Below are 22,488 nucleotides of genomic sequence, written 5' to 3' on the forward strand. Positions count from 1 at the left end.
GAAACGGGGGAGGTTTGGATGGATTGCACCAAGCTAGTAATAGAAGGGGTATATCTTGGGGGCGGTTCAAGATGGAAAGAAAAGTGGGAGGTTGGGATGGAAGTACAAGGCAGTATTAACAGGAGGGGTATATATCTTGGGGGCGGTTCAAGATGGAAAGGGGGGAGGTTGGAATGGAAAGTACAAGGCTAATAAAAGAAGGGGTATATCTTGGGGGCGGTTCAAGATGGAAAGAAATATGGGAGGGTAGGCTGGAAGTAAAAGGCTGTAAGTAGAAGGGGGCGGTTCAAGATGGAATGAAAAGTAGGAGGTCCGGATGGAAGTACAGGGCTAGAAGGGGTATTTCTTGGGGGCGGTTCAAGATGGAAAGAAAAGTGAGAGGTTGGGATGAAAGTAAAAGGCTGTAAGTAGAAGGGGTACATGTTGGGGGCGGTTCAAGATGGAAAGAAAAGGGGGATGTTGGGATGAAAGAACGGCTAGAAGGGGTATTTCTTGGGGGCGGTTCAAGAATGACAGAAAAGGGGGAGGTTGCGAACGAAGTACAGGGCTAATAATAGAAGGGCTATCTTGGGGGCGGTTCAAGATGGCAGAAAAGTGGTAGGTTGCGATGGAAGTACAAGGCTATTAGTAGGGTATATCTTGAGGGCGGATCAAGATGGTAAAAAAAGGGGGAGGTTGGAATTGAAGTATACAATGCTAACATTAAAAAGGGGTACATCTTGTGGGCGGGTTCAAGAATGACAGAAAAGGGGAGGTTGGGATGAAGAAGGGGAATATCTTGGGGCGGTTCAAGACGGAAAGAAAAGGGGAGGTTGGGATGGATTGTACTAGGCTTATAGTAAAAGCCTAAAAGGGGTATATTTTGGGGTTGGCTCGAGGTGGAAAGAAAAGGGAGAGGTCAGGATTGAAGTAAAAGGCTGTAAGTGTTAGGGTACAACTTGGGGGCTGTTCAAGATGGAAAGAAAATTGGGAGGTTGGGTTGGAAGTACAAGGCTTATAGCAAAAGGGGTATATCTTGGGGGCGGTTCAAGATGGACAGAAAAGGGGAGGGTTGGGATTGAAGTACAAGGCTAAGTAGAAGAGGGTATATCTTTGGGGCGGGTTAAAGAGTAACAGAAAAGGGGGAGGTTGGGATGGACTGTACAAGGCTCACAGTAAAAGGGGTGTATCTTGGGGGCGGTTCAAGATGGAATGAAAAGGGGGGTTGAAATGGATTGCACACGGCTAGAGTAGAAGGAGTTCATCTTGGGGCGGTTCAAGATGGAAAGAAAAGGGGGGATTGATTGTACTATAGAAGGGGTTCATCTTTGGGGGTGGTTCGATGGGTAACTATACTATATGTATCAATAAAATTTATAACAAGTCCTAACTCACCAGTATTTGCAGTAACTTCAAGAGGTGGAGTGTACAGTCAAAACTGTTGCAAGGACTACTTGTGATGTGCTGATGGTTTGGTGATGATTAAAACCGTGTCTGTTGAAATGATGTACGATACACAGCGAGGTTTCTTCAAGGATTCCTACAGAGGGGAAAACATACAACAACAATGGGAGTGAAAAAGAGGTTCGGGATTTTCCATTTTATTATTTTTTATTGATTTCAATTTCAACTGGGTGGCCCATTCAGTGATAACCACTGGTCTCAAAGGCATTAAAGTTTGCTCTGAAAGAGGGCGCAACCATTTTGCCTCTACAAAGGGTCACTTCTTACTAGGAGTAAATGTAAATTCATTTTGAAACTTTGCAAATTGCAAAGTATTGCATGACAGCACAGGGCACCACCGCAAGTGAGTTAAATTCAAGGCCTGAAGTTTAAATGTTTAAATAAGCACCTTCAATTTTGAAATAATTAGAAAGGACATAATCATAAAAAATGCTCTAAAGTGAAAATATTTAAAAAAATTCTTTAAATCTTATCTTACATTGAGCATTTAAAAAAAATAGACTTGACTTCTACAACTTTTCCGCCCTTCATGATTGAACTTAGGTTGACAGTTAGTCGAAGGAACATGTAGGGCCGGGGGCTGCTAAAGTATATTGCCAATAATTTTCACTTTTTAATATATACTGTATTCAGATTCAAGTATACTCTGTTAATTTTTTGATTGTTAGTTTGATTAAAGGGGCCTCCCATCAAAATCCCACAGAATTTAGAATTATAACTTGCGCAAATCAAGAAGTTGTGATTCAGTAACTAGACGACAAATTTTAAACTCTGGTCCTTTGCAATTGAGTTTGGTAGGTAGGATTCAAACCCACAACATTGTGATTGCAAGTCATGCAGCCTTACCACTGACTGACATCCGGGTGTTGTACGGCAAAGGGGTCGTACACATAGGAAAGTGTGATGAGAGTCAACAAATGCTACCACTCAGTCAACGGCAACAATATTATTATCAAAAATTGCCATCATCGTTTTTTTAACAGAAAATCAGCTACGAGCTTCATCAAGAATTCACGCTAAGAAGTTTGTTTGTTTGTTTGTTTGTTTGAATGATCTTCCCATCAAGGGAACTCGGCTAACTCCCACAAGGGATATAAACACCAAGCTGGCAACAGCCAATCTCTCTCACAAACATATTGGTTTAATGTCTATGATTATGAATTACACAAATCAAGAAACTGTGATTCATTAACTTGTTCTAGTCATTGTGAAATCAGCGGTTAGCTGGGGATTCGAACCCACAACCTTGAAGTTGTGAATGCAAATGCAAGTCCTGCAGTCTACTCTAACCACTTGACCACTGTCACGGTGAAGTTGCTGTGACTGGTGAGTGAGTGTGATCTCATCTCATTCAATCATGGTTCCTATCTAGCTAGGTAGGGGTTAAACTGAGTAAGTACCAATGACTTTACTACACAATTATTGTGACTACCCTGTCAATCATATCCCCGGAGTAACTTAACTAACTCAAGTGAGTACACCAATCCAATGTACACAAAAACCAATGCGAACCAACAGCACCAACAACGTCCAAAACTGATTCAACAAAACAAGTTTTATTAGTTTAATCCCACTAAAACAGGGTGCCCCACGGCATCTAAGATACACAACAAGAATCTACCATCTATTTTCAGACGAACCAATCAATACACTATACAACAAAATCGTTACTTACCCATGTTTTGTGATGAAAACATTTTAAACTTTAAAACCACAGGGAGCAGACGACATGTTTATGAAGATTACGCGATGCACATGCGCGGTTTCCGGGAACACAGCGCCCTCTCTCAGTTGAATAAAAATAAATACATGAAAATTAAGACAGCGCCCTCAGGGTCGGAAAATTATTGAACAAAATTGAAGACAGCGCCCCCAGCGGTGGACAAATATTGACCATAAATTGAGGACAGCGCCCTCAGCGTTGGAAAATTATTGACCAAAATTGAAGACAGCGCCCCCAGCGGTGGAAAAATATTGACCATAAATTGAGGACAGCGCCCTCAGCGTTGGACAAATATTGACATAAATTGAAGACAGCGCCCCCAGCGGTGGAAAAATGTTGACCATAAATTGAACAAAGCGCCCTCTGCGTTGAACAAATATTTGAGGTTTGGGATGGGGGAGATAATTAAAAAATAAGTGGTACGCCCACAAGTCGTGAACTTTTAAGATTATTTTCATGACTCAAATTTTGTTTAGTAACAACTAAATATATTGCAAAGGCTTATGTGTCAAATTTTGTATAACTTTAGATGAATTTTGACCATCCCCTCCCCCCAAAATAGGGTTTACCCAAATTCCGTTTTAATTATTTAAAAGATGGGGGGGGGGGGGGGGGGGTAGGGCCTAATGGTTTAGAAGGGGAGAGGTTATCTTTCACGACCCTGACCGGCAAACCTTGAACATTGTAGGTCCTTTCTGGCAGGCAAGACACTGCACTGGTCAGATGGGATACGTTAGGCAACATTTTCACACTTCAAGAGTTTTATATTAAAATTACAGCTGGATTAAACTTTTAAGACTATTCATCATTATTTTAAAACAACTAATATAAATTGCAGTGCCCGTTGCATTTTTCTTCACATACAAACTTTAAATGATAAATGAAAATAGTTGCAGATAGACCACTAATGGGGCATCATACAAACTGAATACAAAAACCACACCAAATAATATTAATAAACACTAAAATTTGATGTATTTTGAGGCAGATTTTATTAATATTTAAAAATAAACTAACCTCCATTGGAATTGCTAACAATACCTTTGTGTTTTTAGTCTCTTGCTGTTACAAACCCGATTCTAAATCCACAATACCAATACAAATAGGAAAAATAATTCACTATTATAAACAAATGTTAATAATAAAACTATAGCTTGAGGGTATGTCATCAGATTGAAAAAATACATCCTTAACAAATATATTTCACAATCATTATTTTATCAATGAAAACTCCCAATAAAAGTGAACGAAATAAAATACATTTTATTTATATTGTGGATATTTTTCCTCTTGTACCGTCGTAGAACTTATATTACTCAGATTTCTAATTCCAACAATACAGAAGTTTGTAGAGCTAACAAAAAGAGTAAAACTTTTGGAAATTTGTACAAGAGCAACCTGACAACATAATCTATTACACTTCCCATGTTTAAACTAAATATTTAGAAACAACAATGTGATCCAATTATACACATAGAAACCATATTTTCAAACCATATTTTAGTATAATCCATAAAAACTGCACCTCCAGTACTATATGGGTGCAGCACTTGAACGTGACCAAGGTTCACAACTAACTGGGAGGACTACATCTCAACTTTGGTTAGGGACAATAAATAAATAGTTCACAACCAACTCCTTTGTACAGTTCAAAACCAACTTGCAGCAAGCTTAAAGATTCCAGCACTATCAGTTAGATGCTAAGTATTAGAACCTTCAGTTTTCACTGGTGACATTTTTGTTTAGAGTTGAGGAACAGTAAATGTCTAAAGTTCACAACCAACTTGCAGCAAGCAGAAAGACTCTAATCTTATGGGTGGGACACTCGACAATACAAAATGATATCTGTCACAGGGTTCACAACCCATTTTCAGGGGGTACATTTTTGAGTGGTGAGTTGGTGAGTGGTGAGTTTTTTTGTGGTGAGTTGAAGAGCAGAAGATGTCTCTTGTATACTTCACAACCAACTTGAAGCGAGCACAAATACTCTAATCTTATGGGTGGGACACTTGAACATAAAAACTGATATCTGTCACAGGGTTCACAACCCATTTTCAGGGGGTACATTTTTGAGTGGTGAGTTGGTGAGTGGTGAGTTTTTTTGTGGTGAGTTGAAGAGCAGAAGATGTCTCTTGTATACTTCACAACCAACTTGAAGCGAGCACAAAGACTCTAATCTTATGGGTGGGACACTTTAACATAAAAACTGATATCTGTGAACAGGGGTCAGATCCAGCTTGCAGAAGATACATCTCAACTTTGGTTCAGGGACAAGAGATTTCTTGTGTTTAGTTCACAACCAACTTGCAGCAAGCACAAATACTCTTATCTTATGGTGGGACACTCGAACATACAAACTGATATCCGTGTACAGGGTTCACATCCAGCTTGGACAATAATCTTGTGTGTAGTTCACAATAAACTTGCAGCGAGTACAAAGACTCCAGTCTTATGGGTGGGCGTGGGATACTTGAACCCCAAAACTGATACATGTGGAAGGTTCACATCCTGTTTTCAGTGGGTTTGTAGTTAGGCGATATCTCTCTTTAGTAGTTCATCATAAGAGATGTCTATAGAGTGGGTTCACATCCAGCTTGCAGTGGGCGCATGGAAATTCCTTAGTCAAAAAGGGCTCATACCTAAAAGAACAACAGTAATTTTGATTATTTGAATTAGTTGAAATCAAGTAAAGGTCAAAGCATTCTCCCAGTGGTCTGCAGGCCAAATGCCAGTTAAAATGCCTGGGCTAAATTTCAAAAAGCCTGTACGCATAAAAAGAATTGCTAGTCCTATCTGACTAGCCACCCGAACCAATTTTCATAAAGCCTGTAAGCACAAAAAACATGCTAAGCAAGAACCATCTCTGCCCTTACAGGTACCCTGTAGAGTGTCATGGCCGAGTGGTTAACAGCATCAAATTCAAGTTCTGGTGCTAAGTCACCGAGTGTGGGTTCAAATCCCGGTCATGACACTTGTGTCCTGAAGCAAGATACTTTACTATAATTGCTTCTCTTCACCTGTGAGGGTAGAGGTTGATATTAAGAATGAAAAAGCCTTTGGAGCGATACAAACTGTTGCCCAAGTTGTATACTCCCAAGGGCGCTGAGAAACACTAAAAGGGATGTTATTGGCCCTGACCAGGGCACTAATGTAAAACGCGTTGATGAGAATTGGTTAAAATTACATTATTTACCCATTTACCCCTGGGTGGAGAGAAGCACTTAGAGTGAAGCATCTCATTGCTCAAGGGCTCAAGTGTCAAGACCGGAATTCGAACCCACACTCTGATGACTTAACCACCAGAACGTGAGTTTGATGCTCTAGCCCACACTGCCATTAGACCCTATTATGACAAGGCTATCAAGCTGCAGCTGAAGCTGCTTCACAAGAAGAGAGCTCTTAGGGTTTTTTATTTTAAAATTCTTACCAGAAATTGACGGCCAGATTTCGTCTTTCAGTCACGTTGGGATAAGACTGCACTTCGTGCCACCAGAAAGCCGGCATGAACAAAACGTCTCCTTCATTGATAGTACAGTTTAGAGGATGTGTCTTTGCAAATGCAGGAAATCTCTTCACGAAGAAAGGAACACAAAACAAGAGATGATTATCAATTTCACACATGTATGTCTTTTGTTATAGGTCTGAATTCAGCAATGATTGTTTGACCAGATTTCCATAGGGAACATGGACAATAAAAACAATGTTTTCCGTTTACGTGTGATGCCTTTTGTAAACTAGTTCAACCACTGCTAAATTTTAGCAAAGGTCCCTTGCTAAATTGCTGTTGTGTGAAAAGGGCTTAAATTTAACAAAGCATGTGATTTGACATTTTTTTTTTATTGACTTCAGGATTTTGTCACTGATCTCCTTGCACCTTCAGATTTTTTAACAGAAAAAAAAAAGGGATCACAAATTTGGCCCTTGTTAAGATAAAACCTTCAAATATCTACTTAAAATTACGTGAAAAGTCTGTAAACAATTCCAAAATACATCCAGGGAGCTTCATTTATGCACCAAAAGGGTTGAGGATTTGTTATTCTTGACTATCTCACCCCTGACTTTTACCCCAATAGAAATAATCCCAGATTGGGACACTGTTCACCTCAAAAACCATTTACCTCAAAATCTGGGTTCAGGATGTCAGCAGGGGCCATGACCATTGCTGTACTCTCCAAGAGTTTCTTGCGTCGGAATTTACCACTATGTCGGTCGTATCCTAACATTGCTTCGGGGATGTGGCCCTCGTACATCTTGGTGTTGTCATGTGGCTCAAAGAGAATCAGCTGTTTTCTTCCACGGATCTGAAGAAAAGTAAACAAGTAAACGATTTCAGGTTGAACAAAGAACAATTGACTCAGGCCAGACTTGAACCTGCGACCAACTGAGGCCTTTTTCAATCAATCATACCTGACACAGAAAATTATCAAACGGGTCAAAGTGTAGCTTTCCTAAAGTGTTGCCGTCACTCAGCCAAATGTTAAGATGTCTCCGCTTCAACAGACCCTGGACAAAAGGAAACTCTTCCACGTCTTGCTCAAGCTCCGGAAGATAATTTGGGATCGAGGAATACTCCAGATAGGCAGATGCTCTATTTAAAAAATAAGATAAAACAGAAGAAAACACATTTTGTTTTAAATAGATATATTGAATAACTAGCATTACTTAACGAATTTGCTGCATTTAGAGCCAAGTTGACCAACTTTCAACACACCAGGAAAAGATAAGACTAGCTTGTAATGAGAATTAAGTAAAGTTTGCAGCAACACTGTGTGCAAGAAAAATAATCTCTCTGTGATTTGCAGTTCTGCAACTGGGCCTTCGTTTCTCGGCCGGGAAAAAGTTTTGGTCTCAGAAGACTTTGTTCTAGAAAGTCATCTGCAAGTAACGTCTTGGATGTCAAGATTTTTCTTTTACTTGCTCTTTTTACCACAACACTCAGAAAATGTTGGCAAAATTAATCATTGTTTGGAAGTTGTTCCATAGAGCAAGGACCTGGGCCCAATTTCATAGAGCTGCTAAGCACCAAAATTTGCTTAGCATGAAATGTCTGCCTCGATAAAAACAGGATTACCAACCAAATTTCCACATGATTTTCAGGATGAGCAAACATCAGCTGAATACCAGTAACACGTAAAATGCAACAAAAGGAAATTTTGTTGGTAATCATGTTTTTATCAAGGAAGAAATTTCATGCTAAGCAAATTTTTGTGCTTATTAGCGGCTCTATGAAATTGGGCTCAGCTCTATGGTTATACTACTTACTAGTCTGTGAACTATAGGAAGTGTCACTCACAGGGTTTCCTCACATGGTTAAAAATATACTTTGTCAGAATTCCAAAAATTCTCAAATTTATGTCTCTCGTTCAAGAAGTTGTGCAGTATTTTTTATACCTTGGTTTGTGCTTCTCTGAGGTAGAAGTGTTGCTATGGTTTCCAATCATGTCCAGGAATTCAGAAAACTTCACGTTTATCGACGCTGGTCTCACAACGACGAGGTCAGGAAACGGTAATTTCTCAAAAATGTTCTTCGGAATCTCAAAAGTTCCATGTTCTTCCCAGTGAGTGACATCATCAACCCCTTCGAAGAGTCCATCTGGGGCTAGCTTGATGTGAACCTCATTATTGCCGTAACGCTCCCGAAGGAAATCCATCGTCCATTTGTGAAGCGCATCCCAGTGGGCTGTAGCGCCCTCTATGATAAAAGGTTTGGAGGCTTTCAGGAATTTGTTAAAGAACTCACCTTTGGTGGGAATAGTAGTGAGTCTTTCACATTGTGGGATCTTCTTTTCATCAATATAAAACTGATGAGTGTCCTGTTTATTATTGTACACGGATTCTGTGCAACAAGTGTCGTCTTTTACATCACAAGATTTCACACTCACAGTTTTGTCGTTAACAAAAAGATCGGCATTTGGACGATCACTCTGCCCAATGTCACAATAACATCCCTCCATACTTTGATGGCATTGACCACTAAATATTATGGACTCACACTTGGGTCGTCTACAAAAGTTTTCTCCAGTATTCTTGGAGATATTTTCAAGGCGTGGAGATGACACAAGATTCCGTCGGTGGCGATCAAAATGCAACATGGTGAAATTTGAAATCTTGGACACATGGAAAAGATTCTGTTGAATGGATTCTCTATGCAAACCTCCATACGTCAGTCCTCCATTCAGGCTTATGAATGTATTGCATTTATCGTTCACCCACTCTAAAACTGTTTTTATGTTGAGAAAGCCCGTGAACAACACTGCTTTGGGGTTTTCACTCATCGACGCCACACTCAGGCAAGTTCTGTCTTTTTTATACTTTGGAAATAGAGTCAAAACTCCATTTTTATCAGTGGATGCAAAGGACATTCTTGACTCTTTATCAACCCAATGTACTGACTGACCATTCGGCCAAATTAAATCGTCAACATCACCATAAACAATGCCTGCCTTCACTTCTTTCTCATGATTTCCTTTTTGAAAAATGTCATGCAGGTCTGAAATTATTTCGGAGTTCTTATCAGATGAATTTTGAGAGAAAAATACTACCAGACATGTTTTCTGTACTTGCGTGAGCATCTTTGATGGATTTAACTCGTATGGCTGACAGCAGCTTCCATAAAACGTGAGAATATAGGTTGTAATCAAGACAAATTCTGCAATCTTTAGCAGACAGCTTTTTTTTTCCCTCACCCTGGAGGCCGCCATTTTTGAAAAACGCGCCCTCTGTTGTCGAAATTTCTAAGTGATTACGTGTACTTTAACAGTATGCATAAAATTATTTTTATAATGAAAATAAATAGATTAATTTAAGGACTTGTATTCAACTGAAATCCTGTCCAAATGATATAAAGTGCTTCCAATGCTACACCTCTTCAAACTGAATTTCTGTTTAAGCCCAAAGAAAATTGAAATGCATATTAAAAGTCAATTATTTGAGGCATGATTTGAAGGAAATAAATCTTTCTTAATGTTGGTTATTCCCCCAGTTTTGTCCTATGATATACACTTCAATATCCAAGGAGCCAGCGATTAAATATTGTTGTTTGATCCCCAAAATCATCACCTGCAAAATATGTCACACAAGTATCACCATAAATAAGTTATTTAAACATCACAATAAACGAAACTGGGAAACCACACAATAATAATATCAACTTTAATTATGATAATTTATTCAAATTATGTTTGTTTTACATGAAACCAAATTGGTTGCCTAACCATTATGAAGCCATCAAATGATATGCAGGTATTTCACACATAAAGATGCATTTAATTTAAATATCTTCAAAAAGTCCATGGATCAATTTGGGTGACAAAAGTGTCCTTTGAAAAAAAAAAAAAAGGATAACGAAGGAACTAACTGTAACCTGAAATTCCTCACAATTGACCCTTTTTTATTTTATGTAGGGACATTTGTAGTCTCCCTTATGCAAGTTGTCAGATCCATTCCTTCTCCGAATAAATTAATGCAACTTAAAGGTATTTATACAGGTTTTGTCAAGGACACAATTTGAGTTAAATTAAATGTCAATCTGCAATGTTTTTAATTAGGGGAGTGGCTCAACTATTCCACCTTGTTTATTACCAATTTGCCTCCTATTTAATTTCAATTTTTAAACTGATGTAAAATCGTTGTTATTCAGCCTTTGTGCTGCGAGGACAGTTTTTTAATAAACCATTTCATCTTTATATCTATCATAAAAACCACAATTGTTTCTGAAAAATTATTCTGAAGGCTGTATATTGATTATAATCAATGAAGTTTATTCGATTTCCCCTTAATGAAGCCATAATTAAAAAACTAGTCTGAAAAACTAAAACAAAATGCTTGACAGATGAGTCAGTTGCTGCCAACAAAAATAAGGAACAATGTTGTTAAATACAAGCTGTAAATTGTTTTCCACTAATTTCTCCTAATTGTAGCCCAAATTTGCACAAGTTTGTAAAAATTTCATGTATGGTCCGGTTGATCAAATAAACATGAACACTGCCTGCTAACTATTTTGTCAGCTCTACAAATCCTGTTTAGTTAAAAACCTTCAAAAGATAAGTCAAAATAAAATAAATTAAACCATCTCAGGCAACTGGTCGTTTATCTTGCTAAAATCTACTGGTTATATAATATAGCATATGAACAATTCCACTGTTTTACATCCCTCCTTCTTTATGTATAATATACAAATAAAATCCTCACCCAAAGTTCTTGAATTATAAGTATGTTTTCTTTTCTTCATCAAGAAAGTGAAATATACAAAGATTGATTCTTTAAAAGTTTTGAGAAACAACAAATTATAGAGATTTGTGTTCTACTCGTTTTGGGGATAAAACCACTAGACCATTGGATTTTGAACCTCAGCACTTCCATTGGAAAAACAATAATTTTCAAAACAGAAAACTTCCCCTTATTTTGCTGTTTTTCTTAAAGGCAGTGGACACTATTGGTAATTACTCAAAATAATTACTAATTTCATAAAACCTTCCTTGATTACGAGTAATGGGGAGAGGTTGATAGTATAAAACATTGTGAGAAACAGCTCCCTCTAAAGTGAAGTAGTTTTCGAGAAAGAAGTAATTTTCCACGAATTTGATTTCGAGACCTCAGACTTAGAACTTGAGGTCTCGTAATCAAGCATCTGAAAGCACACAACTTCGTGCGACAAGGGTGTTTTCTTCTTTCAATTATATCTCGCCACTTCGACGACCGATTGAGCTCAAATTTTCACAGGTTTGTTATTTTATGCATATGTTGAGATACACCAACTGTGAAGACTAGTCTTTGGCAATTACCAATAGTGTCCAGTCACCACTGTTCTCTACCAATTTCTGAAAAAATTAATCACTCCAAAATAATTACCAGCCAAATTTTACTTCTGTCCCTAGACCATTATCAACAAGTGTTAGAATCTTCTTAAATAATAATTTACAATAAAATATTTAGCCATTATTTATTACTATTTCTAAAAGACGAACAAGCACTTTGATATAAAAATCACATGCCCAAATTTAGTGTATTTCAAGATTACATATTGTGTTATTTCAAAAGTATAATAAATAATTCACATGAAATTAATTTTCAAGGCAACTCAAGTCCTGCATTCGTTAATTGAGTTTACAGACAAAAACAATTATTACCAAGTCCCCAAGTTGCTAACTAGAATCGAACAACAAAATTGGCAGAATTCTATCTTCACAAAGACAGTGAGGTAAAAAAGTAACACACAATCAACTCCGCTTTTGGCAAAAGGAAAACAAAATTCTTACAATTTTTATTTTTTACAAACTTTTGCTTCGGCTTCAGTGACTGACATAACAAGCCTTTGACTTTGTTCTTAAAGTGAGAAGAATTGTTTCATGGAGAAAATTCTTTGAAGAACTGCAGGAAAATCTTCATTTACATTTTATGTATACAGTATGGGGGAGGGTACCTGTTGTGTTTATGAAAACTGTAATAGCCCCCTCAGGGGGGACACACGCAGTTAGCGTACGTGAGAAGCAGAGCGAAGATGTCATGCTCAATTTGTGAACTTGTCCCAACTATAGTACGCTGAAGTTAGGCCTGCCAAAACACAATTTGTTATTGTTCCAATTAAAGTTGGGGTTACTGTCACACTTGGGCATCGCAAGATCAAAGTCGTTAGCATGGTCAAATTCTCCTAAGTTTAGATCATAGAAAAGTCTCTACTAAGAGAAGCAGGCCTAAAAACTTCTTGGAGGCAACAAAAGCAATTGCCTCCATGCCCCCTGCCCCCGCCTTTGTTCCCTTGAAATGCCGACAGTAGAAATTTACAATTTAATAATAGGATGCCTTTACTCAAGGAGAACATGCCTTGGTGCCCTTGCCCTTTCGAAAACGAAGCACACAGGCCTGGAGAAGTGATTCAAACTTGTCCAGAAAAGATCAGCAGCTAGCAGCTGCAGGGAGTTTGGAATTATATTCCTACACAATTCGGAATACTCAACTGATGTCTTCAACATTGTGTTTGATTGTAAATAAGTTCCGCTGTAATTTAAATAGATTACAGCAATAGATATCCCTTAAAAATAAATTTTAAAATACAAGTTTACATACAGGTCTAAAAATAGTAAAGATTCCTACAGAATTTTTGTTGAGAGGGAAAAGAGATATTTCCTAGTGAAAGATTCCTTGTTCAGTTTCAGACATTCTCTAAAAGTGGTGGAAAGAATTTCTGAAAGCTATTGATTCCCTTACTTGAGTTAAGATTGTAACAAACAACAAAATAATGAAAATCTACATTTGGACTTGCATTTTTCTGGGGCAGGTCTAATTATCTCATAACTTAATTTTTCACACATAATCTGGGACATGATTACGTTTGGAGAAGACTTGCCGATTTGTTTGTATTTTGAGAATTTTAATTAGCTTCAAATGATAAATTCTATACATGCAAATTTAATACAAAAAACCACTACATGGTTTTCGTTTTAAAGGAACACGTTGCCTTGGATCGGACGAGTTGGTCTATGAAAAGCGTTTGTTATGAAATGCATATGGTTAGAAAGATGTTTTAAAAGTAGAATATAATGATCCACACAAGTATTACTCAAAATTGTACGATTTTCATTGTACGTCGCGAACTAACACGGTCAGCGTCAAAATGGCCGGCCGTGTTTGTCGACGAGGTAAAACGAAAACCACGCAATTTCGAGACATATTTGTGTAGATCATTGTATTCTACTTTTACAACATCTTTCTAACCATATCGATTTTATAACAAACGGTTACAAAACGCTTTTCAAAGACCAACTCGACCAATCCAAGGCAACGTGTTCCTTTAAAGAGCACTTTCAAAAAGGGCTCTGTAAATAATGGGCGTGTTTGAGTAGCTTCATTGCGATAGTTTCTTATTCTAATATTAAAAGACTTCAGCTGAAGCCGTTTATTATGCATCTGAAAGCACACAAAGTTGTGCAACAGGGGTGGTTTTTTTTATCTTTTATTATTCTCTTGCAACTTTGATGGCTTTAAAAGCCAATTTGTTGCTTAAGCAGCTCTATGAAATTGGCCCCTGGTCTTTGACAGTTACCAAAGGTGTCAAGTGCCTTTAAGTTTGTCACAATATCATGGGAGTTTCGAGAGTTTTTTGGCTTATTTTGACACATTATGACTTGACTTGACTTGAGCAAATATGACTTGCGAGTTGACTTTAAAAATTGATTGCCTTTGCCTTTGCCTCAGTTCCTCAAAGAATTACACAGTTGACAGTTTGTTAAAAATGGGCCAGGGGATCAGCTAACGAAACTATTCAAACACACCCTCCCATAAAATTACAACTGTCTAAAATTAAACTCTGTCTTAACATAATGCTATAATAAACCTGGCCGACCCAGCCCATTGGGTTGTTGCTGCTGTTGAGAACTCTCTTCTGATTGGCTATTTGTTGAGTGGTTACTAAGGGACATTTCCTGGTAGGCGGAGCTTAGTGGTAGCTGTTGTATATATTGCTGAGAGGGGTGTGGCTGGTGCGGTGATGTGGTGAATATTGCTTGAGGCTCTTGTGTGTTCACCTGAAAACAGTCAACCATAAAATTTTGTTTTTAGGAAATAAATCCTAGAGAGAAAAATATTCGGTCTCCTGACGACGACTCGAGCAAGCTAGTCAAAACGTTAAGACCAATTTAAGAACTGACTCCGCGGTAGTACAGTTAATCACGATCCTATAAGCTAAAGTAGTAGTCCCCGTTTATTTTCTATACCATCCACCCGGGTAATAGTTTAAAAAAGCAGGACAGTTCTTTTCAGAACTGAGAAGTCTCCCAAACCCCGAACATCTACTTCGCGGTAGTAGAATAAATCAAGAAAGTTCTCTAGTAGATACACACATGGTGTTACCGCAAACTAAATATATATTGGGTGAGTTCGTTTAGCTTCCCTGGGTCGACCCCGGTCTGCCCCCGTACGTTCGAATAGCTTTGATGGGGCTCACCCGGGTCAGCCCCCAGTGCCCTGCTTGTGGAGTGGGTCACGTGGGGGTGACCTGAGGTGCATGCCGTCACAACGAGAGGGCGAGTGTGATCGTTCGAGCTCTTGTCAGGGGCTCACCCAAGTGAGCACCGCGGGGTCGACCCAGGGAAGCTTATCGAACGCACCCAGTGGTACCTCACCATGCAATGCCTCAAATCCTATATAGAGAAAAATAATATTGTTATATAACACATATTTCTGGTAGTGAAACCAAGAATGCCTCATAAGTGAATTTTGGGACTGTAGCTCGAAAGCCTGAGGATATCTGCAGGCATTAAACTTTGCTCTTGAAGGGGCGTGGCAATTGCCGTCTGGTAAGGGGCACCTCCCTGAGGAAAATTACAATTTGTATTAGAACTTTGCAAAGGGCACCAATGCAAAAGCGAGTCCCAACCCTGCACTGTAGCATGCATACCTTCAGATTGATCCTAAGTTAGGACGAGTTACTCGTCATAACTCGAGATAGGATTAATCCCAGTGTTTTGTGAAATCGGCTGCAGGAACACTAGGGTTAAAGGGTCTATGTACTTTTTGTAGGACAAAAAACACAATGTCCATAGATTTACATCAAACTTACACAGGTTGAAGATAACAATAGTAGAAAGCTTCCCTAAAAATATTACTTGCTGAGGTGCTGTTATGGGGGAAAGAATACTCACCTGAAAAAGAGGAGGTCGGATGGGCAGGGCGGCATTTATTTCCTGATCATGTGGCCTGCCTGGTGACCCAGGATGCCCCCCGAAAGGCAGAGGTGTGGAGTTGATGGGAGTTGCTATTTGAGCTAAAAACAAAAAACAATTAGAACTTCAATAGCGGTTAAGAGCACCGGATTCAAGCTCTGGTGTTTGATTAGCAGAGTGTGGGTTTGAATCCCGGTTGTGACACTTGCTACTAAAACTTGGTAGGTAGTGCTTTTTGCTCTACCGGTCAGGCTTCAGATTGATAATACCCAAGCCTACATTGTACATCCGTATGGACTGTAAAAGGGTTAACCCTGTTTCAGCCCTAGGAGTAGGTGGCAGTGGCCTCTGGAAAACGACAACGATCATGACGCACACAGAATGCATTCTATTGAATGAATTGCTCCACTCGTTTTCAATCTCATTATCAAGGCCTGTGTGACCGTATGAGTTGACTGACTTACCAGTTGCTAGTGAAGACATCTGTTGAGTGAGACCCAGCATTCCATCTGCTCTTACGTCTAGAATCACCCATATTGTGTCTGTAAGGTCAAAGGTCAAAAACTTTGCTTTTACTGCAGTCTCCTAGTGACACCTCATAGAACTTAACCCGGACAGATATTGAAAAATCAATCCACTCCTAGGAATGGGATGTTTACTAATAAACAGTTTTTAAAACCGTTAACGAATGAACTCGAAATCCTGGGTGGAAAAAATCCATAGACACCAAAATATTCTAGTGATCACCATGGGCCAGTGGTTATTTCAACTTTGAGATTATTTTGCAAAGGGCACTTCTATTGGAAAATCTTACAGTCAATGGGAAGTTTTTGAAGGGGCACAAAGGCCAAGACCAGGGGCACTGAAGGCCTGCGTGTCATTCCAAGCCTGGATCAATTTCACTCACCCCCAAAGTATGTGGGACTATGTTTGAATTATGAGGTGACTCCTTTTATAGCACAATGTAATGGTTTACGAGGTGCTGTAGCGCGACATGCTGCCAATCCAATCAGGAACATCAGGGCAAACCCCTTCTCAGTGCACTGGGTTCTTTTACTTGCGTTACACAACACATGGGACCAACGGCTTTAGGTCCCAACCGAAGGACGAAGCTTCATGGTTTATAGTGTCTTACGACTGACAATCGAACCCACACTCTGCCAGAAACATCAGAGTTTGAATGCTCTTTACCGGTAGGATAAGACAGTCCATAAACTTGATCAGTTTCACCTACCCCCAAAGAAGAACCCAGTTGTTGTACACATCCTCCATTGTCCCTGGTAGAGACCACAGGTTGATGGGCTCTGCATCCTAATGCTGATGTCTAATGTCTGTTGAGGTTCGACACTTTCTAGAAAGATACGGTCTAGGGGGCCAAGTTGATGGCCGCTGGTGAAACGTAAACAAATACCTGGCGGCCAGGGTTCATCACCTGCATAAAAGAAAGTTACATTTTACAGAAATAAGAAACTTGTTATGGCAATTTTAGGGGAAAATATATTTATCTGCTTTCTGCAAAATGGCAAAGCCACCACATCAACGAACAGGGCTCAATTTCATGCACTGCGGAAGCAGGGAATTCTAGGCTTCATCAAGCAGATTTTACAGGTTAGAGGGGCTAGTTGTGTTCTGGTTCTGGTTCCCAGAACCAGAACCAGAACACAACTAGCGCAGAAATTTGGCGCTTGATCGTCAGCGCAGAGTGGTAAGCAGAGCCATGAAATTGGGACCTGCTTTATCACTATATAGTCAGTATTTAAAATAAAATAGGGATGTTTTCCCAAGGCTGAACCAGCCAGCAAGATCGCTTGAATTTTGACTGGTCCTTGCAACTTTAAATTGGCATTTGGCCAGCAGACTACTGGTTAGAGAGAATGCTGCAAGGAGTTAAAATTTACTCTTGAACGGACACAGCAATTTTGCTCTGATAAGGGGCAATTCTATGAGGAAACTGTAAACTTGTTTCAGAACTTTGTAAAGGGTACCACAGCCAAAGCACATGGCACCACAACAATTGCTATGTGTGACGTGGGTTTTTTCAAGTTTGGCCCTGTATTGTAACTAGACCAATTTTAGTGGTTGGCTCTAAATCCAATTTAGTCCACCAAGTACGAGCAGTTCAACAAAATGATTCAGTTTTAGATAAGAGGCCATAGTTGTTGAAGTGCAACCTGGGGAAAATCTGTGCTGGGATGGGTAGCAAAGTGTACTTTGAGAGTGCTGGGCGCAATTCTGGACAGTTATCTCTGGGCAGGCCCCCCTCCCCCAGCATCGCCCACTGTGGCTACAACACTGCTGATGACATACCGTTGTTTTTGACACGCCATGTTTTGATAAACTCCGTGTTTGGTGGGATGGATTCTCCTTCGCCGATGGTGACATCATTAATCAACATCATCCTTGGAAGCTTTGTTTGAGGAGCTGAGTTTTCAATGTCATAGTAAGATCCGATTGCTGCCTGTAAATTCCTGCAGTCATAAAAAAACACAGAGGTGAATAATTAACTTTATGCAAGAAATTTGGTGTTAAATCCAGACTTTCTATAACAGAATCTTAGTGAACAATTGTAAAGTTTGCGAGTCTGTAGTTTTTTAAATTAAACAACAAAAGTGAATGAGCCAAACTACATTATTGCTGGATTTGTAGAACTTAATCTAAAAAATATTAGTATCTTAAATCAGTCATTGAAAGAAATGATTGTTGCCAGGATGACACAAAAATAAATGAAAATTGTAGTCTTTCTCGCGAAAAAAAAGAAAGAAACTAAATAAAAAGATGACGCTTCAAAAAAGATGCGGATACAGACAATCCTTTTTTTATTTTTTTATGTGGGCTAGTCTTTCTTGTACTGTCTGACCATTCAATTTGATACACTGTGATTTTGAATTATGCTCTACATCAACAGCCTGCAATGGCCACAATACAAAACCATACACAGCTGAATGGTTTCTTGGTCATCTACTCACTGGAAAAAAGCTACCAAGAGTTGAAACTTAAATTTAAAAGGGTTAATAATTTTAACTTTTTGAAATAGTTTCTGGTTCAAGTTCAAAGGTATCACAATCCATACTTGTCCCATTTTAAGAATAAACATTTAGTGGTGCACGCCACGCCCACTCTATCAGGAAATTCTAAAACTTTTATTTAGAACTCAGTCAGTCAGTTTTAAAGTCTAGGGATGAAGAACTTAGAAAAACATTTTCATCACAGGTAAAAAAGTGTCCTGATTGAAGGGAAAATGTGTTGCTTTCATGAAAAATGCATCAATTGAAAGGAAAGAAGGATGCGAGTGGACAATTTGTTTCAACAACAAAACAAATTTTGACAGTTGTTAATGTGTACAAAAATTAGGTCCACCACACAAGAATGTTATCAAACAAAACTCAAACTAAATTGACACTCATGACTGAATGAAACTAGTCCATCTTAAAGTTTGAAATGAAGACAGTTTCGATCTTTAGTGTTACTGTTTAGCAAGAAAGATTTTACATTTATTTATGGAGATGAGTTGAAATCTATTTTGATTTGAGAAAGAAACAAGAATGTATTTTTAAGAACCACAAATTGATTGTTATTTCAATATTATTTTTTAGTATTGAACCCTTTATTGTATTAAATTAACTCAATTCATGAGATGGAATTTAACAGTTTTGGTTAATGAATGAATGAAACCTTTGGAATTAAATAATAAACACTAACCCAACACTCTTTTTTAGTTTTTGAAACGAACACAAACATTGATTAAGTTGGAACAATTTCAATTTTAACAACACTGTCTACGACCTATAGTACAAATACGACGACTTACAAACACATTATATAACTGGGGTTTATGTGTGTTGCTGTTAATTAACCATAATAACGAAAAACATACACAAGAAGTAAATAAGTAAACAAACAAACAAAACAACAAACCAATTGTTCATGTCCAAGAAGAAAGCGCAGGCGGTCGGGTTCAAATTGTTACCGGCCAGTTTCTGAAATTCACCGACCAAAACATCCCGGTCCGTCGTTCCTAAACTGCTGAATTTCGTCATAAATTCAGAGTCCAAATCCATATCCACGTCCATCTTAATGTCCTTCAATTTTCTATTCACATTTAAGAAGACTTATAGCGACATTGTTAATGGAAAGTCTCTGTTTATTTTCGATGTAAATAGACACATTTACGGAAAATTAACATTGCAATGAAATGTAACTGCTACGCTGTTTGTGTGTACTGTGTGCATACGATCGATAATGTGTGTGTTGCGTGTATATATCGTTGGTACCCGATCACAAGACGTGTTATTTATGTACGACGTGTACGGTAACCAATGTAAAAAAACACTTGACCCTGACGTCATTTTTAAAGGTAGCGATATTTAAATAAGGGTCAAACCAAGTTACATGTGCTGGGAAGTGCAGAATAACATGCTCAAAATAGCTCCTCACCAAAATAGCAAAAAAGTCTGATTTAAAACTGCGAAGCTATCAGTGTTAACTATTCTAATGATTGTTGGTATTCTTAGCACAGCATCACTATGCAGAAAACTGCTTGTAGCATAAGAGTTTTGTGGAAAAGCCCCGTAATCCCAGCCATGTTGACTTTGTGCAGCAGAGCAACTAACTCACTGTCTAGAACTGCTTTTAGATTTAACAATCTAAGACGACAAGCCTTTACAAACAATGCCTTACGATCCATGTCAAGTTTGACAAACTCTGCGACTACAATGTTAGCATGGCAGATTGAAAGCTACGGTGGGAACGACAAGTTAAAACTCGTTGAAAAACCAATTCCGTCGATCACCAAGCCTGACCAAGTCCTGATAAAAGTCTATGCAAGTAGCGTTAACCCGCTAGATATAAAGCTGAGGGGCGGCTACGGAGCAAGGCTTCTAAACAAGGCAAGGACAGTCAGTCCAGGGGGAGAGTTTCCCCTGACCCTCGGACGCGACTGCTCGGGGGTCATCGTCGACATGGGAAAGGACGTCAAGAAATTTGAGATTGGCGACGAAGTCTGGGCAACTATCAATCAGGTCAACCAGGGAGCGCATGCTGAGTACGTTGTCACAACAACAGGCGAGATGAGCCACAAACCCAAGATCTTGTCCCACATTGAGGCTGCGTCGATCCCCTATGTCGCGATCACGTCGTGGAGCGCGACGTACGCCATCTCGAGGTTTCGCCCGGAGAATGCTGTCGGGAAGATGGTTTTGGTGCACGGTGGTTCCGGAGGCGTAGGATCCTTTGCTGTACAGCTCCTGGCAGCATGGGGTGCACGTGTCATCAGCACCTGCTCTACTGATTCCGTTGACTTTGTCTACAGTCTTGGTGCCCACCACGTCGTCGACTACAAAACCACCGACCCCGAAAAAGAACTCCGAAAACTTGGCCAGTTTGACCTGATAGTGGACACAGTTGGGGGTAGCGTGGAAGAATACTCGTTGAGACTCCTAAATGGAGCCAAAGGGGCTAACTATGTCACCTTGGTGACACCCTTCCTGGATATGATCGAGGAGAAGGGCCCTGTCATAGGAAGCCTTGCCGCTAGCTTCTCGCTGATCAAGAAGGCTCTGTCGACGATCAAGACCGGGAGCAAGTACCGCTGGGCTTTTGCGACACCTAACACTAAGGCACTGGAAGATGTTGCAGCGTTGGTTCAGGACCGGAAGATTCGACCTGTTGTGAATCAGGTGTTTCCGTTCAACGAGGTTCCTGACGCTTATCAGAAAGTTGAGAAGGGTCCCGCAAGAGGGAAAGTTGTCATCGCTGTTGTGAACGAGGAAAAAACTGTGTCCCCAAAACGTGTGAACATCTTTGAAAATGCTTAAAACAGACCTGGAATTACATGTAGGCCTTAGTTTCCGTTGCCCCTGGTCTTGGCCTTTGTGCCCCTTCAAAAGTTTCCCATTGACTTTGAGATTTTCCAATGGAAGTACCCTTTTCAAAATGAAAATGGCCTTGCCCTTTCAAAGATGAAATTCCAGGCCTGGCATAAGCCATTGAAACTTAGTTATGTTTCTCATAAACAAAGTGAAGGTCTTATTCTTAGCTTTCTTTTCGTTAATAAGCCTTCTAACCTTAGAGGGGCTGTGTCATTTTGATCAAAATAGGCCTGTGGCTGGCTGTACATGGAATTATACACTCTTACCCAGCCAGTTTACAGCTTTAAAAAGCTTTAACACCTGTGCAAATACCCAATGCCCAAGTTAACCGTTGAGTGAGGTGCATGCTGGTCTAGCTAGCGATCAAACTTCAACTTGGTCGCTAGCTAGACCAGCATGCACCTCATTCCACCCCAAACTCGGAGTGCGACCCCAACCAAGCCCAACCGAGTCAACAAGTCGGTTCCATTTGGTCTGAACGGGCTTGTCACGGGGGTTTAACCGAACACTCGAAAATGCTCAACCGATGACCAAAGCTCAATCATGTTTCACACACTCTGGCGCATACCGGGTATTTGCAATAAGGTCTATGGTGAGAATTCATCATTCTTTGTACAGAGGACTACCGTCCTTGATCATGACAACACAGCCCCTTTAAACCCTTTTGGCCATGAAATACAAGTGTATGTTTCTTGGGGATAATGTAAACAAAAGTGAAGAGGATCGAAAAGGTCACAATTAATCAAACTTTTGGGGAAATTCAAAATCCATTTGGAATTACCAATTATTGATTTTT

At 39.4% G+C, this 22,488-nt stretch overlaps 3 protein-coding genes across 3 annotated transcripts; 1 reads left to right on the forward strand and 2 right to left on the reverse strand.

The window, feature by feature from the left end:
- Positions 1 to 4,189: 4,189 nt before the first annotated feature.
- On the reverse strand, positions 4,190 to 9,867 carry LOC139953783 (uncharacterized). Its single transcript, XM_071953349.1, has 5 exons — positions 8,558 to 9,867; positions 7,574 to 7,754; positions 7,285 to 7,467; positions 6,594 to 6,736; positions 4,190 to 5,805 (listed from the first exon to the last, which is right to left on the reverse strand). The coding sequence occupies exons 1-5, from the start codon at positions 9,865 to 9,867 to the stop codon at positions 5,724 to 5,726; spliced, it is 1,899 nt and encodes a 632-aa protein (XP_071809450.1). The 3' UTR covers positions 4,190 to 5,723.
- Positions 9,868 to 10,568: 701 nt separating this feature from the next.
- On the reverse strand, positions 10,569 to 20,047 carry LOC139953784 (protein ILRUN-like). The gene is made up of 6 exons (XM_071953350.1): positions 19,741 to 20,047; positions 18,133 to 18,293; positions 17,060 to 17,257; positions 16,290 to 16,367; positions 15,805 to 15,926; positions 10,569 to 14,688 (listed from the first exon to the last, which is right to left on the reverse strand). The coding sequence occupies exons 1-6, from the start codon at positions 19,893 to 19,895 to the stop codon at positions 14,488 to 14,490; spliced, it is 915 nt and encodes a 304-aa protein (XP_071809451.1). The 5' UTR covers positions 19,896 to 20,047; the 3' UTR covers positions 10,569 to 14,487.
- A 166-nt stretch (positions 20,048 to 20,213) lies between these two features.
- On the forward strand, positions 20,214 to 22,485 carry LOC139953786 (reticulon-4-interacting protein 1 homolog, mitochondrial-like). The gene has a single exon (XM_071953351.1). It carries the CDS (start codon positions 20,349 to 20,351, stop codon positions 21,636 to 21,638), a length of 1,290 nt encoding a protein of 429 aa, XP_071809452.1. The 5' UTR covers positions 20,214 to 20,348; the 3' UTR covers positions 21,639 to 22,485.
- Positions 22,486 to 22,488: the final 3 nt, after the last annotated feature.

Source organism: Asterias amurensis, chromosome 22 (assembly GCF_032118995.1).
Source record: "Asterias amurensis chromosome 22, ASM3211899v1".
NCBI lineage: Eukaryota > Metazoa > Echinodermata > Asteroidea > Forcipulatida > Asteriidae > Asterias > Asterias amurensis.

Coding starts and splice junctions, on each gene's coding strand:
- LOC139953783 (XM_071953349.1), bottom strand. CDS start 9,867: ATGGCGGCCTCCAGGGTGAGGGAAAAAAAAAGCTGTCTGCTAAAGATT. Junction 7,468..7,573: donor TTGATAATTTTCTGTGTCAG/GTATGATTGATT, acceptor ACTTTTCTTCAG/ATCCGTGGAAGAAAACAGCT. Junction 6,737..7,284: donor TCCTGAACCCAGATTTTGAG/GTAAATGGTTTT, acceptor TTCTTCGTGAAG/AGATTTCCTGCATTTGCAAA.
- LOC139953786 (XM_071953351.1), top strand. CDS start 20,349: ATGCAGAAAACTGCTTGTAGCATAAGAGTTTTGTGGAAAAGCCCCGTA.
- LOC139953784 (XM_071953350.1), bottom strand. CDS start 19,895: ATGGACGTGGATATGGATTTGGACTCTGAATTTATGACGAAATTCAGC. Junction 17,258..18,132: donor ATGGCGTGTCAAAAACAACG/GTATGTCATCAG, acceptor TCTTTTATGCAG/GTGATGAACCCTGGCCGCCA. Junction 16,368..17,059: donor AACTGGGTTCTTCTTTGGGG/GTAGGTGAAACT, acceptor TTGACCTTACAG/ACACAATATGGGTGATTCTA.